Here is a 25297-nt window from a genome sequence, read left to right as displayed (position 1 = left end):
AAGCCAAAAATTAAGAGATAAATCAGATTCTTCAGGGGAAGCCAGCACATGGTGGTGACCTCAAGCCAGGTGTAAGAACTCTCCTCTGTTAGAGCAGGGAAGGTTGGATGAGACAACTGAGAACAAAGCAAGACCAAGCCCGTGAAATAAAACCCACACAGGAAACACTGCTTCAAAATTTCTATATTATTTACTTTTAAGCAACAATCCAGCTTTGTGAAATTACAACACACACTTTTAAAGGATGAGATTTTCACCTCATGGTCAAGCACCAGCATGATCATGCACAGCATTGAGTCAGTTGTAAAAAAAAATGCCCTGTAATTCTTATTTATAAGATCCACTCCACCTTTACTGAATAAAGTCTGAATCAGCCCCTTCCCAGCACTAGGCCAGGTGGCTCTGGTCATCAGCCCTCTATTTGGCACAGACCCTGTGTCATAGTAGTCCAGTATCAAGGTTTGTTTTGTTTTTAAAGGCAGCATGGTGTACATTAACCACTTAATGATTTATATGGCACAGCAGGGCTCAAGGCATTTACCACGTGCAGTCAATGAAGCCTTTTAGATACCTAAATCCCACATGTGGAGGAAGGGACTGCTCTTGCTGATTGTTTGCTGGCCTGGTTAACCAGGATTCTAGACCCTTGTAAAGCTAAGGGGTTCTAAAAAAAAACAAACTCAGTACAAAAACCCTCTAAGCACACTTAGAACCAAGCTACTCTCCTTTGAATTACATTACAATACTTCATAAAGCTTTCCCTCAATCTATCACTAGAAAACACTCATGTCACTTCCAGTAGATCTGGGGGAAACAAAGGACAGAAGTGGAAAAAAACCCTTAATTTCAAAAAAAGATGGAGTACATAAAGTGCTTCTTTTTAATGAAAGAAATTTGAGATGTACAGTCAGGCTCAAGTTGTGCAGTTCACAAGCATGGGGGAAAGAAAACAGACACGAGTTCAAAACAGTCAGGAAGGGAAAGGTTTAACCGAGCACTAGGCTGGACTTGCCACCGGGTGGATTTCTCCTGGAGGGTGCAGGTGCTGGTGCTACTGGGCTAGGAACAGGTGCAGCAGGCAGGGACTTTTCTTCACTCTGACCTGGGGCAGCTTCTACATCAGCCTCAGTGTTTTCTAGAAGAAAAGAAGCTTTTAAAGTGTTTGATGTGGACGATGAGAGCCAGATGTTTGGCTAGCTCAGACAGAAGCTCAGCTCCTGTCAGATTTCTCCAGGGCTACAGACACACTCCAGTGCTGTCACCCACTGGCAGGGCAGACTCAGCCCTCAGAAGTGTTTCTCAGATCAAATCTGAGGCCTTACAGCTGTCTCAGGCCTTCAGCAAGAGCCACATTCAGCCAGCTGCAATTAGGGGACACCAGCAATTCATTTTTTTAATGACAAGCAGCTTAAGGCTTCTACATATAATCAGTCAGTGTTGTGACTGTGGTGTTGTCACTCAGGTCTGAGCAGGTGCTGGGAGCCACAGCAGCACCAGCAAGAGCTCAAAGTGCATCCCCAATTTCCTAACTGGAGGGAAAGGGATCTGACACACTTCTGAGGCTTCACACAGGACACACCAGGGAACAGCCATGCATGGGGAGCCTCTGATTGTACACTCCCTGGAGAGCACATGAGAGTTTATCTTAAATCCTTCTGAGCAAACCACAAGTGAAGACAGGGCACAGAAGGAATTCTTCACAGGAAGCACTTTAGATACTGGAGCAAACAATTAATGTATTTGCATTGTTGACAATTGAGTACAAGTACACCAGCATCTCACATTTTTACAGATTAGCATGATCAGTTCTGAGCCAAAGGCCCCAATCAGCACCAAGCAGCCCCTGACACTGGTGTAAAGATGAACCTCACCTGTTTTCCACAGACCCCTTTGCTTCCTCTCACTCATTCTGGGTTGGGAGAATTCAAGGGACTGCTGCACATTCAGCTTAAGCTTCATGGTTTAGCAGATCTTGATCCATTTTCCTCCCCCAGCCTTCTCTTCAAACAGGCACAACTATTCCAATCTCCCCTTACAGAGCAGCCACTGCACCCCTTCATCTTCCCCTTCCCTGTGACCTCCACTACAACCCCCTGCTCTTCATGTGTCAAAGACTGCACACAATTCAAGATACAGGGGTATTACCATTGTTTACAGTTAACAGTATCTGATTTTCCATCCTCTCCCTGATGACATTCAGTATTTTTCTGGCACCTCCAAACACCTCAAAGAATTTCAAGGGGAAGGACTCAAGGCAGATCTTGGGAGATCCTCAGCACAGAGCTGAATACAAGGCTGCCATGGTTTAGTTTTTGGGGGTTACCCCCCCAATTCATTACTTTACACTTGCTTACACAGGGATTATCCTGCCTTTACACCTGCCTGCCTCATTTAGCTGAGTCCTTCTGGCAGTGAGATTTTCCCACCATCAGCACAATTTGACTACTTGAAAGAGGTAATATCACCAACAAAACTGGAGACTTCACTGTTCATTACCTTTTCCAGGTCACAGACAAAGGCACTGAATAAAAACACCTCCTATCATCTCCCATAGCTCATTTTTCCAACCTGAAAGGTAATTACTAAGTCCTACCCTTTGCCTCCTGTTCTTCCTACCCCCAGAGCAGCTTTCCTCACATCCTGTGTCAACTCAGTTTATATTTTTCAATGCAAAATGTCATCAGAAACACCAAAACCCAACTTGTGCCCACTGAATCCCCCTATATCCATGCTTATAATATTCTCAAAGAATTCCAGCACCTGAGCACATCCAGTCAGGAATAATCTCCACTAGAGATCCTCTGCTGTGCTCATTAACTGTTTGTTTCAGCTGGGCTGGGTTAACACCACATTTTAAGCTCCTGCAGCTGGTGTGTCCCAGTCTGCTGACTGAGCAAGGGCTGAATGTTCCTGCCTGGGGACAGTCCCAGCCCTGGGCAGGATCCAGGCTCCACCTTCCTGTGGGTCATGTACAGTCAGCACTGCTCACAGCCCATGGGCACTGCCTGATTCCCCTCAGCTGCTCACACTGCCCCTGAATCACAAAAAAACCCCAAGAATTACCAGCACAGGAGGCTTTGGGGGAAGTTTCTGCAGCTCCTTGTGTAGCTGATATACATTAGCACTTCCCACATAATCAAGGTAAGTCTGCCAACCTGATGAGCACAGTGGTAAAACCAACAGGATCAGATAAAATATTAAAGCTCCTCCCTTCCCAGAAAGGGTCTAATTCCTGAAACAGCTCCCTGCTGAGTGCACTGCAAGCCACTGGGAACTCTGATGCCCACAAGGAACTACAGCTTCCAAAGAGGAAACAAGAGCCCTTCTGCAAATTAAGTGGGTTTTTTACCCTAGACAGGCTTGATTAATAAACATACATATCCCACCTGACACATACTTGGGGTTACATACAGAAAATAATTTCCACATTCAAAAGACTAAACATTTTTTAATGACAGAAACCTGTTAAGAATCTGGTTGTGCTGTGAACCTGACAGCAGACAGCTTTTGCTTGGAGGTGTTCACTGTTCCTTTCCTAACCCCAGAGTCAGCCCTACAGGGCCAGTACAAAGTCCCAGGTATGCCAGTGGGATGTTCAGTAGTCTAAATCTGCCATCCCACAGCAGGAAAATCCAGGGGAGGGACAGCCAGATCAGAGGGACTGGGCTCCACTCTACTAAACACCCAAAGCAATCAATGATGGTAGGAATTCATTTAACAATCCATCAGGATGTTCAGGTATTTGCCACAGACACCATTTCCAGGAGGCATTAATTTCTACTCCTTCCTAAGTACCATCAGTGAAAGTTTAACACTCAAACCTCTGCCTGCCATTTTTATTTCATCTTGGCCACCTTCAAAAATGTAATTTTCAGTCATGGCCACAACAAGAAACAATCCCAGTTACTTTCCATGACACTTGTTTTTTTAACCACTTCCCAGCATATATTCACCTGATCCTTGATAAGAACTTCCTTCACTGTCACTTGTCAGAAACAAACCAAAATACAAATATAACACCTTTGAAAAGGTGAACTTTTTTAAAAAGTCAGGAACCCCACTTTGCACACCAAGTTTCAGCCAGCTGTCCTGATCCCAGGCAGCCCTATTTCTGCTTCCTGGCATCTCAGCCCTTCTCACCTCCCTGCTGTTTGTGGGATCTCCTCTGCCCTGTGGGAAGCTGGTTTAAACAGGCACCAGGAAAAGCAGCAGAGCCCTTGGAGCAGTTTTCTCCTATTAGCAAACCACATCCTCCTACTCAAGGCATAAACACTAGATGCCTACAGTGCTAATTAAGATCAGACAGACATGGGAAAGAAATCCTAGAGCCTGGACAGTTGGATTAGAAGCAGCCTGCTAGAGAGGCAACTCTTATTTTAGGCACAGACACCACTCAGTAGTAGTGGAAATGTTCTGGAAAAGCTCTCCCCCCTCCCAGCAAGTGTCTTTTCAGGACATGGAGGTGCTAATGGCCTCAGGGATGTCCCACCACTGTAAGGTGTTGAAAGCAGCACTTGGAAAGCAGCAGTCAACACACGAATTCCTGTCATCAGGAAGTCAGATATTCCTAAAGTGCATCTTGCAAAGGAGGCATTTCCAGCCTCAAAGCTAGAAAAAGCACTTCAAGGGGAAATGCCTGTTTACAGGACATTTGCAGTATGCAGATCAACTTCCTTGGCAAAAATCAGCATTTAAAAAGCAACAGGAAGGGAAAAGCTGGTTAATACAGACACTTGCAGAAGCAGTAGCTGGGTTTGATTCTTCCTGTGAATGTGGAGTTTGCTGTATGAAAAGACAATGGGAAAGAAGGAAACTGCTAAGCTAAAATCAATTATGTTGATGCATGTCCTATTTAATTATAAGCATATTTAATTTAAGTATAATTATAAGCAACTCTAACAGCAGCATAGCCTTTCAATCACTGAACTCTTTGCAGGAGTCTCCACCTCACCTTCCAGTATTCAGACAAATCTTGACACCAACAGCTACTAGCAAAACAAACCAACAGGACAGGTCTCCTTTTTACCCTGAGAGCAACAGCACTCCCCATTTCCCTCCATGCCCACACTCCAGGGAAGCAGTTGGTCACTTTGTTGATGTGATGGGTTCCAGGGACAACCCCAGGCTGCCTCTCTCCTAATAAATGACCATTTATAGATCCTCCATCCTCTTCTACTGCAAAGCCACCTGCAACAGGCTTTTACTAGAGGAGTCCAAGGAAGTTACTCACCAAAAATATCACCACCAACATCTCCTCCCTAGAAAAGAGAGAGGAACACGTTACATCTCATGTTTCATAAAGCATTTTCTATTCCATGGATGGATACTCCTCTGTGGTGTGACTGTGGTGTCTGGGACACTGCTGTGTGTGGCATCACACTCTGAGCCACAGGCTCAGGGAGGCACTTTTGGAGCAGCAACAGGCCCTGAGGGACAGAACCCAGAGAGGCACAGTGGGCTCTGCACTCGTAATTCTGCAGTTTGAAATCATGGGTTTGTAAACACCATTTCTTACAGATTGACTTATCATTTAACCAGTTCTTTATTTGCCTAACTTACTTCTAGAAGTTGGAACAGATATTGGAGTAATCCTGATGACACGTGGCACATTTGTTATTCCCACAGTGAAGGACAGAGGTGGGTAAGAACACTTTATTGTACAGAGCATCCCACACCAAGCAGCACTGACAGGATCCAGAATATTCCCACTGCCCAGCAGGAAGGGCAAAAAAATTACACTGACAACAACAAGCAAGAGTTGAGCATCCTCTGCTTTCTACTGAGCAACTCTTTGCATTTATCTGTTGCCAAGGCCAAGAGCATTTGTTTTTTCCAGGGTATTTAACTTCATTTGTGAAACATAGATCAACTTTTTTTTTTTTTCCTGATGAAGTTTCCTTCACTACATAAACAGTTCAACATTCCTTACATGCTGAATCTGTTTGCAGGCTGCAGCTTGACACAAAGATAGGGAGTCTCCCAGCAGCAGCCAAGGCTCTTCAGTGGCATCAGGTTTATCAACTTTCACAGATTTAACATTGCTAATTACACAGTGAAACTGCAGAAATTGGGATTTTAGGAAAAAGCACAGAAACTGACATAAATGTATCACCTTAAGTCTCAGGCTGTTTGCACCTGCATAAAAGTAAAGTATTCCACATGGGAATAATCTGTTTGCAAAGCTGAGAACCACAGTGTTTGAAACAATTTAGAAAGACTAAGACTAAACAGTTAAATTTAAAGCTGAAAATATACCATAGAAAATAAACTCGCTTATATTTGCTAAATTGAAACAAGACTTTTTTTTGTAACAAATAACAGTTTTGTGACTTAAAGCTACAACTAATAACAAAAATGGGTTGTGGTGCCTGATGCCAATTACCAAAATAAAACCTAGATAAAAGGTGTCTGCTACAACATTCAGGACAAATAATTATCTACTCAGTTCTTTTCAGAAAACCTAAGGCTGAAGAGTTTTAAATGAGATTTCTTTTTTCTTTGTTAATGCAAATACAGGCTATCCTACATTCCTAGGGATCTAAGTTCAGATAAATTACTGTTTTTTTACCAAATGTACTGTGATTCAAAAGAACCCTGTTTTTCCCATTAAATTTAATTACCCATCTAGCAAATTTTACTTAACACCATTAACACTATATATTATGCTCCATATTGCTACTAAGTAGAGTTTATATAGAAAATAACATATCTATTAAAACAAAAAAAAAGCACTAAAACTACAGAGGTAAGAATTTGCTGGGATGTGAACTCAAGTTTGTTGTCAGACCCACACAGAGTCTGCTGCAGTAACTGTTGTTTGTGAGATGTTTAAACCCACAATCACACACAGAGCTGAAATTAGATTTCACACCACTTCATTACTGTCTCAGCAATGAGATGGGTTAAGAGCTCTACAAAGTGGTCCTTGTGAAAAATCCAGCCATTCCTTTCTCAGCATACTGGAAGAGTATCAGATGGAAAGGGGATCCTTCATTAAAAACCAAATTTGAGAGAAAGGATCCAAACCTTACAATGCTTCCAACTGTGTGAACATCCGTGATAAATCAATCCCACACAGAGTGTGAATTGTCCATTACCAGGCTCTTTGTAGTCAAGTACTGACCTTGGGATCTACGAAGTCTCCACAGTTTGCCTCAGTTGAGTTTGTTCTTTGTGGTCCAGAGGATTCACAGCTGTCTCTGGTTTCACCTGGCTTAGCCCCTACAACCAGAGATTGTGTCTAATCAGGTTGCAAGATAAACTTAATGTGAAAGCAGATCATAAATAGTCACAGGTTTGGGTACTTTAGGAGAGGTTTTTCTTTGAAATTAGAGCTTTACTATTCTAAAAAGTCCTGGTCCTTTAGATAATACCTCACTAATTATTGTCTTCCAGCAGCACCCCCTGCAGTGAGTGTCATTTAAACAGCTGAGTTTGGGGTCCCAAGGCCACCCATAGTGGCAGTGCTCTGCAGAAAGGGAAGCTTAAATCCAGCTGTGAGAACACGAGGCTAAACTTCCTCTGAATAATCAACACCAAGCAGTGCTACTCCAAACAGTAACACTCAGGTCCACTTGTGTGACTGAACTTGGAGAAACTGCATCCAAAATACAATTCTCTGCTTGCAACATGCCTAACACTTGCATAAAATAAACCCTTCTGGAAGAAATTAATGAGAAATAAACAATTCTCTGCAAGCAGAGAATTTATAGTCTGCATCATTTATAAACCCCAAGTACCAAGTAGGAAGGGAACTCTGGTTTCCACACCAGCCCCTGCAGCATCAGGCTGAGCCACAAAACGAATCAATGCCCATGAGCAGATGTGGAAACAAAGCACTACAGCCTCACCTGCTGCTTTAGCCCAGGAGGGTGGGTTCTCCTCAGGAGTTCCAAAGATGCTGGATGCCATTTTGTTCCTCCTCACAGGCTGTTCTTTGGGCTCATCAAAGCCCAGGGAGAAGTTGGAGCCGCCACCGGGAGGACGCAGCACTCTGTGGAGAGAGAGAGGCAGCTTCACACCCGAGCCAGCCCCCAGCTGCACCCCCAGCACAGCACTCCAACCAGCCAGGTAAGCTCCTGCCAGAATTCCATCCTGCCACTGCATCTCCGCTGCTCTTCAGTGGCACTTACAAAAATAAAACGCTCTCGTGCTCTACTTGTGCCCTTGTTCCATCCACTATCACACCAATGGCTGCTCCCACCACTCTGAGCCAAATAAAAAATAAAAATAACTATGTGGGCATGTCAGATTCCAGCTTTTTTAAGAGTACCCTGGGAAGGTTCATTTTTAATCATCAAACTGGCTGCACAGCAAAGACTGAAGCTTGAACCAAAGGACTGGTTGCACCACTGATGGCTGGGTGCTGCAGCCTTTATTTAGATTTGTTTCCTCAGGAAAAAAACCCTCAAGTCTGCAGCATGCTGCTGGTCTAGGAGTAAAAGTTGAAATTAAACAGCTCGGAGATGACTATTATTAGGAGAGACACGTGTACAAAGCTCCAGATATGTAACCCAAATCTAACAATCTGCTCTTAGACACAAAAGAAGCCTGCTCAGTACTTCAAGAGCTTGATTGCAGTCTGCTTTCCAACCTGCAGAACCCAACCAAAATGAACAGCTGCAGCAAAATAAATCTTGAAACATAAACTCCTCCTGATCTTATTTTCATAAGCAGGAGATCTTTTGTTAGCTGGAGAAGCCAAACAAAAGCCAGGAGAACAAAACTGTGTGAGAGAACTTTCCAAACTCCCAGAGAGATGTGAGGACACCAACAGAACCTGGGGCTTTCAAGCCCTCCAACACTCCAAAATGAACACCAGCACAAACTAAGGATGGTGCACACTTCTTCTTCTTCTTAACAAATAATTTAATGAAGCTAGAACACGAAACAGTGCCCAGCTTGTTAATGCTGCAAACCTGGGAATTCAACACAAAGAGCATGTCCAGTTGTACAACTCACATCTTGGGAGGATTTGTGCCTGTTACATTCCAGCTGCAACACAAAAATGCTTCTCAAGCCTACAGAGCTCAAATACCCCAATGGCAAGGGGGATTCCTAAAGGTGTGTGACATGGATATTTACTGTTACATAAGCAGAAAAACACCTTTCCTAACAAAATTATTTTTCTAAGGACTATTGATGCTGAGCTGCTAATGGGAGGATCCCAGCAGACTGGAGATTATGTTTTATTGTGACTTGTTTTGTCTCCTTCCTGAATCAAGATGTGGTGGAATGGTCTTGAATCATTCCTTTATCTTTTTTTCCCTGAGGAAACACACAGAAGGTTTATTTTCGTAGTTATAGCTGTTGCAGTCACTAATCTGAAGAACAGTCTGTTCAAAGCAGGGCTTGTTCCCAAACCTTAGATCCCTCTTTTTACCACAGCAGTGAAAGCAGTACTCTTAAGGGCACAACAGTTTCCACTGACAGACTTAATGACATTAACAGAATAGGCAACTGAAGGGAGAAAATATATCCATCACTCAAACTGTTAAAAATGAACATTCCCTTTTACCAACCTCAACTAAAGGCTGACAGATTTTATTAGAAGCTTCTCACAGCCTCAAAATGCTGTAACCTGCTTTATGAAAGCCATGTTTAACACTTCAAGCAATGAAGAAATGCTGTTAAAATTCCACCTGATACCCAGTGATGTCCACCGAAAATCCAACCACAGCTCCAGGAAGAGCTCTGGCAAAAGGTTTGAAAATGAGCTTTGTAGAGATTTTTTTTTTCGCTTTATAAAGCATTAAAAGGGAACAGGAAGCATCCGCTTTGTCAGGCCAAAACCTTACAGAAAAAAGCCACGACAGCGCGGAAAGCCACACGATCCTACCCAGCTGTGACTCCCGAGACCGCGGGCGCCCGACCTGGCGCTGCGCATCTCCTCCAGACCAACCTGCCAAGTTTTCTTTGTTCGCACACGGGCTCCGCTTCGCCCCCGCCCCTTCCAGCCGCGGGCCGCCCCCGGCAGCGGGGCCCCCCGCCTCCGGCCAGCCCGGGAGGGGCCGGGAGGAGCGGCATCCCCACAGCCCCGGCCCGGCCGGAGGCCCCGCCCGGCACCGCGCCCCACACCGCTGCGGAGCCGCTCCGGGCATGCCCTGCCCGGGACCCTCAGCCCCACCGCCCTCTGGGTCCCGGCGGCCCTGGAGCCCCCCCAGACCTGGAGCTGTTCCTGCCATTGGGGTCCATGCCCGAGAACGTGGCCGTGGTGGTCATGGCGGAGGGGTCGGAGCGAGGGAAGGGCTCTGTGCAGTGACGGTCCCGGGGACAGCGCTGCCCCTGCCCAGAGTCCCCGCCGCCACCGGTGACAACTGCGGCCGCCGCCCGCACCGCCGCGACTTTTATACACACCGCAAGCCTTGCCCACCTTCGGCCCGCTCATTGGGCGGTTCAAACGTAGTCGCGAGCTCTTATTGGACAGCGCCCTGCCAGTCTCCCATTTGCCCCGCCTCCCTGTCTATTCTGAGGCGCCTTGCCTCACCGCTAAGAGCCCATTGGTGAAGCACTACGTCTGCTCTGCGGTGATTGGCTGCGGGCGGTGACACCTGTTATTGGTGATTGGCCGAGGAGCTGTCGCTCACCGCCGGCGAGCCGCGATTGGCTCAGCCGCACCTGAGGCCAGACAAAAGTCCCGCGGCGCTGCCCCCGTGAGGGGCCGGGAGGGGCTGGCCGGCCGGGGGCTCCGCGGGCTCCGCTCCCCACACACACCGCCCAGACACACCGCCAATCCACCCCGGGCACCCCCCGGCCGCGCAAGGCCCGGCTCCCTCACACGCACCGCCGTGCCCGGCCCCGCAGCTGTCATGGAGCAGCTCCAAGGTACCGGCACGAAGCGCAGGGAGGGGTTGGCACAAGGCTGATGTGGCTTTAGGTGTTGGATCCGAGCAGGGCTGGGACACAGCCAAGGGCCTGCGGGGCCACACCTCAGCAATCGTGGCAGAATAAAATAATTTTCAGTTGACTGTTTCGGATTATTCCATGAAAACTGAGTTGCAGCAGGGCTAGGGCAGCTGCAGTACAGGGCCCAGCAATGGTGCTCGCCCGGGTGTCCAAGGCACGAGGCTGCACGTTTTGGATGGTGCATCTCCCCCCAGCCCCAGCAGCAAACTCACTTTAAATGACCACATGTTGGCCGCTGACCCATCTGTCACATCCACCTCTGATTTCGTGACTGGGGGCTCCCTGAAACTTCCACAGACACAGATCACAATTTTTACTCCAAAACCTATGCATCAGCGATATTATTTCAATGAGCACTTGCATAAAGGAGGGAGAAAGGGGAAAGAAAATCCATCTTTTCCAGCTACCCCTCCCAGTTTCCACTAATAACAGCCCATAATACCCCCAAAACACTTTCTGGAGAAAAGTATTTTTTTGGTATGGAGAACACAAGGATTCTGTTACATAACATGAGTTGTCCAGCATCTGAATTAAACACCAGCCCTAATATTAGTACAGATCATGAAAGATAATAACTGTTAAATGTACACAAACAGGACTAGTGTATTATTTTTTCTAATCTAGGATCCATTAAAAAAATCCTGTTTTGGTTTGTTGGGGTTTTTTTTAAAGCTCCAACCACTATTTAGATCCCCAGGGAATTCTCTGTTGCATCATATTTTTTTTATAGATAGATTAAAGGGAAATTTTAAGCAACATGACACAGTTGTTTTAATTCTATTATGCCTTAGGCGTGGGCATTAAGAAGTCAAATGATACCTACCTGCACACAGGTAAACATCTGCTCTCTCAGGAACCTGCAGAAGTATTTTGTCATCTAAATGCTTCTTATTCAAACCCACAGGATTTTACTCTTTAATTTATACCCCTGAGACACACACAGAGCCACTTTTTAAAGTCAAGATGAAGAAAAACCCGTTCCCTATGACACAGGTTTTCACACAGAGCTCTAGAATTCTAAAACTTTAGTGTTTCCAAGGGGCCCCCCTGATCTCTCACAGGCCTGGCTGCAGGGTGACCTGACATAAAAGCTGCTTTTCTGATTATCCATCCATTACAAGATGGATAGTTTATGAAGATGGCTGCAGAAACTGGGCTTACAGTCCATCACAGGATGATGACACTTGACCAGAACAATTCTCAGCAGCTGTCTGGAACACTCAGACACCAAACAATTCCACCTGTTGTTGAAATTCCACCAGCAAGGAATGCACCATGTATTGTGCATTCTGGAAGTCTGAACAAGACTCCAGGAAATGCAAGGGTTGGGCAAGGAGGGATACCATTGGTCTGAGGAAAGCCTCAGCTTGGTCATCCTCCTGTGACCAAGGGTTTCTTCATGCCAGTCTCTGCTACTTATGGCTGCCACAGAGAGCATCCCTCCTTTATTCCAGGCACAAGGCACAAAAAAGAGGGTTTGACTCAGTTTTCTCTTGCCCCATTTCATTCACAGCTGAAGTGCCAGCTAATAAACAACCCTTGCCACAGCTGGATTTTCCCCTGTCACATTTCTGCATCTGGAGTGATGCCTGGAGGTTCAGTGGAACATGGATCCTAAGATCCAATGGTTTGTCCCACAGAGCTGATGCTGTTGTTTGCAAGAGTTGTGAGAGTTGCTCTGGTACCTCTCTGCATCTTCAGGAAAAGTTCCCAACAGCCTGTCAGTGTTTGGGATGGGGAATTGCACCACAGTGCCCAGACTCCTCTCAAAGCTGTGGAGATGTAGCTCTGAACAATACAAAAAGCAGAGTGGCCAATTCATGCTGCTGTTCTTGTCTGGACATCCAACACCACCAAGCCTGGTCGTGCACTCCAAAGTGTTCCTCCTGACTGGGAAAAGGCAGGGGTTGCTGGAAGGGGAAGTCAGTGTCCCAGTCTTGTTTTGTTTCAGTTTTCTTATTTAAGTGATCCTTCAAGAGCCCTTGCAGGGAATCAGATGTGCTTGACTGGGTGCTGACAGGGGGAGATCTAAACCACCAAAACCAGCACAAAATTCACCACAAATGGTATCTTTTGCATCCATGCTTCCCTGAAGAATATTCCTTTCCAAGGGAGAAACTCTGCTAGTTGGGCTTAGCCTTTCCCCAGTACTGCAAAGTCATCCTCACACAGGGATTATTTAAACCCAGCTCTTGCCCACTGCAGCTCCTCACTGACTCACACACATCCCCTGTCCTTCACCTGCTGACCTTCCCTTCTGGGATCTCAGCTGACACCCAGCCAGTCCTTCCCCAGCACCACCTGCCCTGCAAACTGAAATCCTTCCAGGACCAGGGAAAACTCTTCCCTTACAGGGACTTCAACCACTCCACAAACACCTGGGTGGGGCTCCCCACACCTCCATGTTACAGTGACATCACCTCCCATGCTGCTAGGGAAGAAACCAGGAAACCCCTGGAATTAAACATCTGGGAGGTCAATCAAAACTAAGAATAGGGATTAAAATTCCATCTTCCATTTATCCTCACACTCCTACATCCTAATCACCCAGAAGTGCTGGATCACCAATTTCTTCTGCCACTACATCCTAAAAAAGCAAGACAAACTGAAGGATTGATTATTCCCTATCAGAACACATTGTCTGGAAACTCATTACAGGCAGAATGAACAAACCTCAATAAACCAGAGAATTAAACATATTAATTATGCTGTTAATATAATTAATAATAACCCAACTTATGTAAATGCTTTTAGATTAATACTCCACAAGAGTCCATCACAGCAGCTGACACATTTGTACTGAGAAGAGGCCACTACCTAAAATTCTAAGAAAAATACTTGGATTTATTGTTCACATGATGACCAAGGAGGCATCTTTTCATCTTTAGCTTTGAAAACAAATTGCTGTTCCTTAGAAATTCAGTTACTTCCAGCTGGCTGAAGCCTAGGAAGTCTCTCTTTCAGCCAGTCACATTATGCCTTTTCATTAATGTTGCAGTAAGAGACACAATAGAACCAGCACCCACCAGGCAAACGACAGCACTTACGTTACACTGACTCGGAAGTAATGAAGTGAAGGTACTAGAAAGGAAAATTCCTGCTGGAAAACCAACATGCTTTGACCTTAACCCTTGCAGAGATGCTGTCTCTGTTCTGATATTGCAGTTATCTTGAAGCAGCAATTATCTTGGTGTTACTTCAGGGATTTTTCTTTGTTAAAAACACCTCCATATGCCAGCACAAGAATCTCTCTCATGTTACCATTTGGAGTATTTCTTTACAGGCCTGGCAGCCTGGAAGATTCCATGTCAGAGCAGCTTTGCACTCCTCATCCCCTTTTGAATCAGCACCCTCGGGCCACTGACCCCCAGAGGAGCCCCCTGGGGTGGCTGTGATCCCCACTGTGCAGATAAACAAAGCCATTGATTGGTGTCAGGCACCCAAGCCAGCTGTGATTCCCATCTGACATTACCTCCCCTGCACATGAATAAAAATGCCTTACCTAAGGTACCTGACAGAAGTTTGGTTACCTATTTTTAAATAGCTGGTCATGTTCACAACTCATTTGAAAGACTAAAACCTCAGCACAGGCTGAAGGGGTCCAGCCATCCACCAGAACTCACCAGGGGACTGTATCCAGTTATAACTTACTCCATTCTTTTTCATTTAAAAACCATGGGAGAAATATTAACTAAATTGCATGGCAATCACTTCAGAACACATTATTTGAAAATTGTGGGTAATAATGTAATTCTCCCAGGCTCTTGAAAGATCCCAGCTGTTTAATAAACCTTACCTCCCAACTAGCCTGACAAGACCTCTTTGCCCAGTTTTCCTTTATCCTCCAACAAGTGGACTTCCAGAAGTCCATGTGGCTACAAGTGTAAACCAGGAACAAACCAAACCAAGCAGCAAAGTGTACCCCAAATAAGTTGATTCAAATTGCTCATATCCCTGTACTCCACAGCACTTCCAAATCCTCACCCCCAGCAGCAGCTTCCCTAAAAGAGACAGTCACAGTAAAACCACAGAGGATTCCAGCAATCAGGAATCCACAGGTAAATGTGTAGCACCAGAGCAGTACAGACAAAAACAAGTTCTGACATAGAGTATTTGCAAGATCACGCAGAAAGAGTGCTAATTTTCTTTCTTTTTTTAAAAAAGGACTGTATTTCTGCATTACTGTTACACCAACAGTGTTATATATCAGAACCAGAAATCACACATTTGCTGCACTAATGGAAATTCAACATTTGAGGCTCTTGAGGAACTAAGTCACTGAAGTTGAGATGTTTTTGTGATTAGATTAAAAAAACAAGACACTGTATCAGAAAAGACTATTTAACACTTTTTTTGGCTGGAGTCACCACCTAACACCACCATCCAGCATTGTTAAAGAATCATTTCAGGAACATAAGCAAGCCCAGGTTAACAGCAAAAAGATGAAAAGTGGAGAAATGTAGGTGAATGCTGCACATAAGTTCATGACAGATGAAGTAACACTCAACTAATTCAGGAAATGAAGACATTGTTTTTAAAAGCTCTTCAGTATCTGTCACTTGACGTCTGTTGCCTCAGGAAATAAAAAGTACAAGGCAAGATACAACAGGGAGCTTTGAGCTTCACAATATTAAGTTGAGCTGAAAAAAAATTGTATTGAAGGAGACCTCACCCTTTCTTCAGAAACTAAAGCAAGTCCAAACACCTTTTTTGGCCAAACAAGATAAAGACAGCTTTCTCCTGGGAAAAGTCTTGGCATGACATCAAGTTGAAAGAATTTTGTACACCGATATCGAAAGTTTAGCCAGCTTAAAAGCCAGAGATTCTAAAGCCAAAGAGCAATGTATTCCACGTGTAACCTAGGACAGATGTTGAAATATATTCCCCCACCACCCTCTTCTTCAAAGTAGATTTTTCTAGGCCTTTTAGACTTGGATATGTAAACATTTGTTCACAAGAAGGAATTTCAATCCTGCAAAACACCACAGAAGTCTACAAGATACATCCCACAATGAGAAGTAATGTGCTTGGCAATAGCCTTTCCTTGAATTAAAACAAAGGTACACAGTAGATCACATTCTTCAGCTACAGACTCAAGTGCAACTGCAAAAACAGATGTTAATTTTCCCTGTATCTCCATTAGATGAAACTAATGTAGCATCAAATGTGTTATTTCTGACAGAAGACAAATAGATCACAACTAAATGCTAAATGCACACACCCATCATTCTGCCACAAAACTTTCAGCTCAAGCAGCCACAGGCCCCACGTGCAATAATCACTCCTTGAATTAACTGTTACAAAAAACACCACCAATAGTGGCCTCTTCAAAGAAATTTATACCTAAAAAACCATGAACTTACCATAAAATACTGGAACATTCCTAGGACATCAGAGAATGCTGTGGGGCTGTGGGTTTGACAGGTATATAATCTTCCATGAACATCCATGGATTTCACTCCAACCTCTAAACTCCCCCCAAAAGTTCCCCAAGAACTCAAGAATCGTGAAAAAGACTTGTGAAAAACACCACCATCACTGTACCTCCCTCAGTACTTCCAGCCTCGTTCCCTCTTCCAAGCAGAACAGCACAGTGGGGTAAAGCAGAGCTTGGAATCTCCATCACCATAGCTAAATACACCCAAAAACAGAACTCAATTTTTTATTTTTGCTTTACATTTCCAAGCAGCTCCCATTTGATACCATGGTAAACTGAACGGTTAATGAAATTATTTGCTCTCTTTAACTTGATGTTTACATCAATAAGCATTCAAATACAGAGTCTTAAATAAACTACTGCAACAACAATTTTGATGCTTCTATTAAAGAGTGACAAGAAGAGCTCAACCCAAAAGCATTACTAAGTAGTTCAGTATTTTGCAGTTTGACTAATCAAACAGTTTTGGCTTAGCAGAACATTCACAAAAAAATAAAAATAAATCAAATGAAGAGAAAACTGACTTCTATTTCCAGTTCAACTGCTGACTGACAGACCTCAAGGAAGCCTTTCCTTTGTTAACAGTCTCCTGCCTAGATAGGGGGGATTATGCTTACTTACCACAGAGAAAGCTGAGATTTGAGAAGCATAAAGTGCTGCAGAGAAAGAAATACAGGTGCTGAGTACTATTACTCCACAGAAAAAGAAAGAAAACTGGTTATTTTAAACAAGAAGTTTATTTAAACAACAAGACGTTTTACTTGAAGGGAAAACTATCTAGGACTTTTTTTTTTCCTTTTTTTTTTAAAGAGTAATTTACCCCTACTTAGACAGAGATTGCTCTACATGTAACAGCTACGTACAAAAAAGTTATAAAATTGCCCTTGGTTTTACAATGATAAAAGAAAAACATTGAAATTATCCAATCAAACAAGGTATGCAAGGTTTTTGTTTTTGAACAGTGAGAGCAAAATAACTTACTGGAATATAAAGATAACTCGGCTTATTCTGTGATTCTGTAAAAGTAGAAGGAGCATGCCACTAATGGAGAGAGGGGCATTTTCACAGAACCAGTTTGTTTTCCCACCCCATCTCCATTAAATGTTGATCAAAACATACCATTGGCCATTTAGTTAAAAAAAAATATGCATTATGCCTGTGCACATCACCAGTTACTTTATGTACAATAAAAGGAATAAGAAAAAAAATCAGAGAGAAGAGAGAAAACTATACTGCAGTAGTCAGGATGTGGCTGAACCAAGTCTCATTTTTCTAATTGTGAAGTGTCGCCTGTGGGAGCACAGTTCTGGAGAGGAAAGTAGCAGGTTCTTTTTTGTGTGTTTGTTTTAGTAAACTCCTCCTGTTTGCTGCTGGAACACATCAATTGTATCTTCATCCTCCATTTCCAACTACAGCAGAAAAAAAGAAAAAAGGGCTTTCAACTCTACTCACATCTCCACAGCAGCCTGGGTTGTTCTTACAGCTCCTGACTATGTTTACTTTTTATGCAACTTAACCAGAGAAGTCCCACTCCCCTTCACCACCACCCTTTTATACATTTAACAAAACTCACTGAACTCAAAAGCAAAGAAACTGCACAGGAAAAAAAAATGCCAATTGATAACTGTTGACCTAGAATGAATTCTAGTACTAACTTCAGGGTACAGTGTGTGACTCCTAAGAAACAGATTGGTAATATTTGATTTCTGTTGCCTGCTCTGCCATTGCACCTTTGTTCTCCTATTTACTCCCTCAGTTTACCTTAAAACATTGCCACAATTCCAGTTGGCTGCTGTTGCTAAAATGGTTACAGCAATGGAGAAGCAGACTGGAATTAAAGCCTCTGCCCAACCAGGCAGTAAAATCAAGGATCAGCAAGCACAAAAAAATTAAAAACACTTGGCATGTAACCATGTAACAACTGCCAGTGAAGAACAGCAATACTTCATTAACATAATTCTCTTTTTTTACCCTAAGTTTTACAGTTGATATTCCTGGGATGTCAATGGCACCTACTGACAAAATCTGTACCAAAACTGAAGGGCTGCTGTAACTAATTCAAGTCATATTTCTAAACAGACTCAGTTGCTGGTCAGGAAATCAAACTAGTTATGCTATTTAGCACAGCTATAAGCAGACTGGTCTAAGCTTCAGCAAAACATGGATAGAAAAGAAAAATCATCCTGTTGCCTCAATTATCAGTATTGCAAATTAAAAGGTTCCACAGACTGGGGCCACAAGAGGCACAATCTTTGAAGCAACAGCTTGGAAAATTCAGAACTGAAAACTGAAGTCCGTTATTTCATTACAAGTGGCTCTGAACAGCAGATAAAACTATCACTTGGTCAGGCTGATTAAACACAGCTCCGTGGAGCAGGACAGAAAAATGCTCCAGGGCCACAGGGAACCATTCTGTTCCTGGAATGCCTTCATTCAAATACTTACAGACAACCCAAACTTCACCATATTCATTAATTCCGTGCTACTGAAACAGCTTCAGATCACAAACAACAGAAATTACTTTTGTATTACAAATGCAAGCTTGCAAACAGGATCTCTCTGATAACATCCTGGCAAGCTTTTATATAAAAAATAAAGCCATTGCTTCAAGAAAAACTCAATTCTTAACTTACCATCCTTATCTCAGAGCCATGAATCAATAAAGTTTTACAGGACTCGCCATCTGTACACTGTACTTAATATTTCTGTTTTATTATTACAGTGATACAGATTTGTTATTCAAAACACCAAAAGGCTTGGATTCCATTTCTAATCATCCTAAAGTAGTTACACCAAAATAATGGTAAAAAAGACCCAGTTCCATCAGTAATATATACATTTACATAAGTATCTGATAGGAAACAGAATCATCAACTCCTGCAGCAAATTTCAACCAGTTCTTTAGCCTTGCTTGTGCTGTTTACCTGTGCAGGTGTGTCTGTTTCATTAATTGGCTGCCCATCGAACCGGAATCTGATTTGCCTCATTGACAACCCCTGGACAAAGAGAAATAACACAAAGGGAAATAAACCTGGTGTAAAAGTGCTCAGTAGTTTACTCTTGAACTCGTCACTGAATTGCAGCATCATCATTAAAAACCACCAGAGATTCCATCCTTCCCTCATGCCTTGACTTTTAGGCATTTCACTCCAAATCCCTGCAATCTGTTTTGTATTAAACACTGCATTGTGTCCAACAACTCACGAGAAGCAACAGTGCCCCCACTGACTAAGTTAAAATAAAGCCACTTCTGCTACACCCCAAAGGCAGGCAGGTTTATTGTGCTTTTGAGTAATTCACTTAAAAACTAGGTGCAACACTCTAAGTAATAAATGTCCAACAATGACACTCAACACTCCCTTTTCATCTTCCCCAAAAACAAAGGTATTCTCAAATATTTCTTCCAGAAATGCAACAACAAAATTAGTCTGCAGCAGGTAAGAGTAAAAAATGGGAACTTTTTGATCTCCAGTTCCTATTCTAAAGAAATCAATGTATCAATTTTTTCCATGCACAGATGGAAAAAATAAAAGAATTTTCTACTTCCAGAAATTAGCCAGTATTTTGGATAAGCATTTCTACCACACAACACCCATTTTACTGACCTCTTCCATCCCTAGAAGAATATCTCTCATCCTCACCCGAGCCAACAGACTGAAAAATGTAACTTGGGAGTAACAACCAACCTATCCTTCTGATAACATCAGATCCAAAATCAGCAGTGAGTTTTCCAAGGTATTTTACAGGTATTTTGCCAGTGACATCTGGGGATACAAACTTCCTTTCCAGTTCTATCCATTGTCTCCAGAGTATCTAACTATCCAAGAGCCCAATCTGCTTTTGAAGCCAATCCAGTGGATTGCAGGGTCGTGCTTTGGCATCTTTGAGTTAGAAGAGAATCCTTCATTCAGCCTGGCAAGAGCGGATGTCACACACAACAGAAAACAATGTAGTAATTATTTCTGAGGAGTAGATTTGTCAGGAAAAATATTTTAATAAATGTGAGTAAACTTTTTTTATTAACTTTATGGTTCACAAAAAAATGCTTTCTCCAGCATCAAGACACTGCAGTGTTCACTCAGAACATCATCTGGTCTAAGGAAGTGTGTGGCTCAGTCTCATGGCAGCAACACATTTCTGCACAGCAACATTTGGTTTGAGCCCTTTTCCCTGACACTGCTTCTTGAAACATGTACTTCCTATTCCCAGAGTGTTGTTTTTGTCCAGGTTCATGACAACTTTATGAGCTAAATAAATGGTAGCTAAAAACATACTGAAAAACTGTCCTTTGGTGAGCTTAGCATGAAGTGTGGTCCATGGATGATTTTTTCAAACATACTGAAAAACTGTCCTTTGGTGAGCTTAGCATACACAAAACATGAAGTGTGGTCCATGGATGATTTTTTTACCACTTAATCACAAATAGTCTTGATCTTCTCAACAGGTCACTCAAATTTAGTTACTTCCATTTTAGATCTACTACACACAACACATGATTATTATCTTTTATAGCTGCTAAGTTCTCTGTCACCTCTCCAAAATTACAGATTTATGTTGGGATGTACCTAGCTAGGTAAATAATACATGAAAAAAATCTAACTTTTAGAGACATGTAGAACAAATGGTTTTTGTTCAAGAACATTCAGCAAAATTTCCGAAGCAAGTGCCTAAAGACAAATCCACATCCACAAAAGTATTCTTTGGATACTTACTAGCTTAAAACTAAGATCCAAAAAAATGTCTCCCATTCTCAACATCTACTGATGTTTTTCCTCCAGTTGATACCTGGGGGCTTTTTTTTGCTGGCTTTGGTTTTGTTTTTCTTTAAGCAGAGTAAACATTTTGGCAATCTAAGACAATTTGGACTATTGCTTGCTTCAAAGTAACTAAGAATTAATACTTTAAAATATTTTTATGCCAGGACTTTACAGACAAATAACCAATCCTCAAATTCCCTGAAAGATATAACTGCACTCTATGCCTGGAAAAAGCAACACAGTGATTTGAAAACTAGAACAAGAGTTTGTACGACTGAGGTAGGAAAAACAAACTCACAGCTTCCAACATTCACTAATTTCTCCACAGAACACTCACACAAGAACACATTCACATGTTCAGCAAGAGCTAATTTTTCCTGTCTTTCCTCTTATTCTGTTGTGGCACAGGGCAAATGAAAGAGGTTCTACCACTCTCTACGTGAACCACAGGGTTTTTCCTGGTGATGAAATAGCTGCACCAAGATCTTACACTGACTTTATTGTAGTCAATAGTATTCTTGAGTGTTTATGTTTAAAAAAATTAAAAATTCACAAATTCTGAACAGTTTTGTAGAGATAGAACTTTTTTTGAAGGCAGACAGTCACTAAAAAATATTGTGGATACTAAAATTTCCCTAATCAGGAGCTTCAGAAGGAGGAGTTCCATGGCTCTACTCAAACAGGTGTTTTTAAAACTTGCAATAGCTGCTTGCAGCCTCACAGAGTGGCTGCAGCTGCCACCACATCAGCAAATACATGGGGTGTGTGTGTCTCTCAGAATATTCGTTTGTCAGCCAGGACACAAGAGAAAACACAAAGCTCATCATTAAATGTACAAGCTCCTTCTCAAGGCATCTTCTCATCTCAGTACAATTAAGCTAATAAATCAGGAGCCAATGACCAGTCCAAGAAGTCACTCAGAGCTATAAAAATCCCTGATTATCATTTAACTCTCTCTTCCCAAAGTTATCCCAAACCCACCCTTTCCACACCAATATTTCTAAGCACTAGGGCAGCAGTTACCTCCCAGAGGCCTCCACCTATAAATGCAGATTTCATAGATGACAGCAGATCTTTATTTCACCCATTTCCTGCCACAACCCTCTCAAATCCACCCAGTAACAGACCCCAAGGACAATACACTTCACAGCACAGTTAGTTTCTGTTCCACCTCTATCATTTTGTGTATTTACTTAAGTTTTAAGACTCGAACTGTTTTCCTCTATCCCTGTGGAGAGCAGCTCTCCCCCAGACAGTTCTCCTGAGATCATACCTGTCGTTCACAATAGGCTTTCATTAGTTTACTAAGTGGTGTGTGCCTCTTAATCTTAAACTGCACCACAGACCCATCTTGCCCTGCCACCTTCAGATTAATGTGGTCATTGTTTTCAGTCTTCACTCCTTCCTGTGGAGGAAATAAAAGAAAAAAAAAATAACCAACACTTTTTAAAAAAGGTATGAAACGAGAAGTTAACATTTTACCAAAGTGCAACAGGTTATTGAAAAGGAGGAAATAAAGATATTAAAGCTGTTTACTGACTTGAAACCTTGAATTAGGGAATAAAGGTCAGCAATTTTCAGTTGAAAATTTAAAGGAAGAAAAGCCACATTAAAAAAAAATTATATTAACTGTCATTCTGCAGACTGGAAATTTAGCAATGAAGAATTACCAAGCCAGGCATTCAACACAGAAAAAAAAATTTAAAAAAAGAAAAAGAAGTTATTTCTATCAGAAGCACAACAATATGCAACAGCAGTGTTTCTACTGAATGGAATTAAGTTACCTATGTTATAACTATGATCTGTTGTAGCTGATTTGAGTTATAACTGTGCTCCCAACCAGCAGCAAGGCTCTTTCTCACTGCACCTCAAACTTTTTCCTACCGTTTGATGTCCTTATTAAAAAAAACAACTTTCCAGATACTTTAAAGGGCTATGTTTCAAACGGTGATAAAACCTGAAACAGCCCAGGTTTTCTCCTTCAGAAAATGTTTAAAAAAACTCCGCATCAAGCAGCCCGACCCTCCCGGAGAGGAAAAGTGCGGAGGATCAACTTCCAGCTCGGTCCCTCGTGCTCTGGCCGGGCCTCGGGGCAGAGGGCCGGGGATCGGGGCTGTCCCGCTGTCCGGCACCCCCAGTTCCAGCTTTGTTTTCCCTCTTTTTGGGAGCCGGCTCCCGCCATGTGTCAGCCCGCGCGCGCCCTCCGCCACTTCGAACTCGGTTTGAAAATAGTGTGGGGGAGGAAGGGAAAAAAAAAAAAAAAAAGGGGGAAGGAAGGGGGAGGGGGAAAAAAAAAAAAAAAGGGGAAAAAAAAAAAAAAAGCCAACCCCCCCGGCGGTGGCCTCTGTTAATTCCTGCCGTGCGGAGCGGAGCCCCCGCGGCCCCCCCGGCCCCGAGCGGGGCCAGAGGCGGCACAAAGGGGCCGGAGCCGAGCGGGGACCGTGAGGGCAGCGGCGGCCGCGGCGGCCGGCGGGGATGCTGCGGCCGCGGAGGAGGAGGAGGAGGAGGAGGAAGGCAGCAGCAACCGCCTCCAGACCTGCCTCTCTCCCCGCGGAGGGCGGGAAGGCGGCCCGGGCTCGCTCCCCCTCTCCCCGGGGATCCCCCGCCCGCCCGGGAGCCGCGGCCTCGGCCCCCCCCACCCGCGCAGGAAAATGGCGCGCAAAGGCGGCGCGGGGGCTGCGGGCCGGGGCCGCCGCCTGAGGGGCCGAGCGCGGCGGCGGGAGCTGCGGAGCGCGCCGGCCTCACCTTGGGCTTCTCGTCGGCCATGGCGAGTCGGCGATGCGGGGGCGGCTCGGAGCGCGCACAAAGGGGGGGCAGAGCCGGCCGAGCGCGGCGGAGAGAGGGAGAGAGAGGGACACAGAGAGAGGGGAAGGCGGGGGGGGCCGGGAGCGCGCACGCACGGGGCAAGGCGCGGCCCCGCGGCTGTGCGTGCGCGCACCCGCCGCGCTCTCCCCTCCCCCCCCGGGCGCGTTCGCGCGCTGCGTGCGCGCGCCCCCGCCCCGCCCCGCGCGGCGGGCATTGTCCTTCGCAAAATGGCCGCCCGGCCGCCCTCAGCGCCCCGCGCCGCTCCGCGCGCCGCGCCCTTCCCGAGCTGAACCTCCCTCAGCCACCCCCTGCCCCCCTCACGTCTTAAATCTCCTCAAAGCCGCTGGGCCACCTCCACAGCCCCCTCAGTGCCCCTCCAGTGCCCCACGCGCTGTTCTTTGCACATACGCCTTCCTGACCAAACGTGCAGGCCAGGGAGGCTGCGAGTCCCTGTCCCTGTTCAGGGGAAGAGTGGACGTGGCGCTCAGTGCCGTGGTCGGGTTCACCAGGTGGTGTTGGGGTTGAACTCGCTGATTTCTGAGGCCTTTTCCGACCTCGTTGATGCTGTGGTTCTGTGATCTCCCTCAGCTCTGCCTCATCAAATCTCGGCCTCCTGCTTGTGCCCCTCGCTGTGTTATGGAGAACAGTGCTGGCATGGCAATCCCCCAAAACCCTTCTGCCTCATCAAATCTTGGCCTCCTGCTTGTGCCCCTCGCTGTGTTATGGAGAGCAGTGATGGCATGGCAGACCCCCAAAACCCTGGGCTGCCCCGTGAGGAGGAGTTATCCCAGGGGAGATGGCATGGCAGACCCCCAAAACCCTGGGCTGCCCCGTGAGGAGGGGTTATCCCGAGGGAGATGGCATGGCAGACCCCCAAAACCCTGGGCTGCCCCGTGAGGAGGGGTTATCCTGAGGGAGATGGCATGGCAGACCCCCAAAACCTTGGATGTCCCATGAGGTGGGGTTATCCTGGAGGAGATGCCATGTCTGTGAAGGAACTGAGCACCTGTAGCACCCCAACAATTACTCTACATAAATCAGAGCCATCAATGATGGGATTTCTTAAAGTTCATTCCAGTGGAAGGGAGGAGGAAATTTTCGAGAACTCCAGAGATTTCACAGGTTAGCACAAAACGGTTCCTGTGCATTTTATCATCAGCATCACACTTGCCACCATCATTTGTCAAATGCTTCTCTACATCATGTAGATGGAAAAGAAACATCACAAAAATGATCCCTGTCGATCCCCCAGGGATGGATTTTCCGGGTGGGCATCACTCCACACTGGTGTTGCTCTGTGTGGGAGCACTCTGACTCATGACACCAAGGTGGCCATGTGGTCACATACCCCCTGCTCCTGGCAGGACAAAACTTTCTGCACCATTTCAGAGAT

At 44.6% G+C, this 25297-nt stretch overlaps 2 protein-coding genes across 2 annotated transcripts; both read right to left on the bottom strand.

Annotated features, from left to right (window-relative positions):
- Positions 1–165: 165 nt before the first annotated feature.
- Positions 166–10337, bottom strand: JPT1 (Jupiter microtubule associated homolog 1). The gene is made up of 5 exons (XM_039716246.1): positions 10166–10337; positions 7851–7993; positions 7124–7221; positions 5231–5258; positions 166–1135 (listed from the first exon to the last, which is right to left on the bottom strand). Exons 1-5 carry the CDS (start codon positions 10219–10221, stop codon positions 987–989), a joined length of 474 nt encoding a protein of 157 aa, XP_039572180.1. The 5' UTR covers positions 10222–10337; the 3' UTR covers positions 166–986.
- A 6723-nt stretch (positions 10338–17060) lies between these two features.
- Positions 17061–24038, bottom strand: SUMO2 (small ubiquitin like modifier 2). The gene is made up of 4 exons (XM_039716245.1): positions 23845–24038; positions 22373–22504; positions 19267–19338; positions 17061–17751 (listed from the first exon to the last, which is right to left on the bottom strand). Exons 1-4 carry the CDS (start codon positions 23863–23865, stop codon positions 17689–17691), a joined length of 288 nt encoding a protein of 95 aa, XP_039572179.1. The 5' UTR covers positions 23866–24038; the 3' UTR covers positions 17061–17688.
- Positions 24039–25297: the final 1259 nt, after the last annotated feature.

Source organism: Passer montanus, unplaced genomic scaffold (assembly GCF_014805655.1).
Source record: "Passer montanus isolate IOZ18808 unplaced genomic scaffold, ASM1480565v1 scaffold35, whole genome shotgun sequence".
NCBI lineage: Eukaryota > Metazoa > Chordata > Aves > Passeriformes > Passeridae > Passer > Passer montanus.
This window is presented reverse-complemented; position numbering and strand designations above follow the sequence as displayed.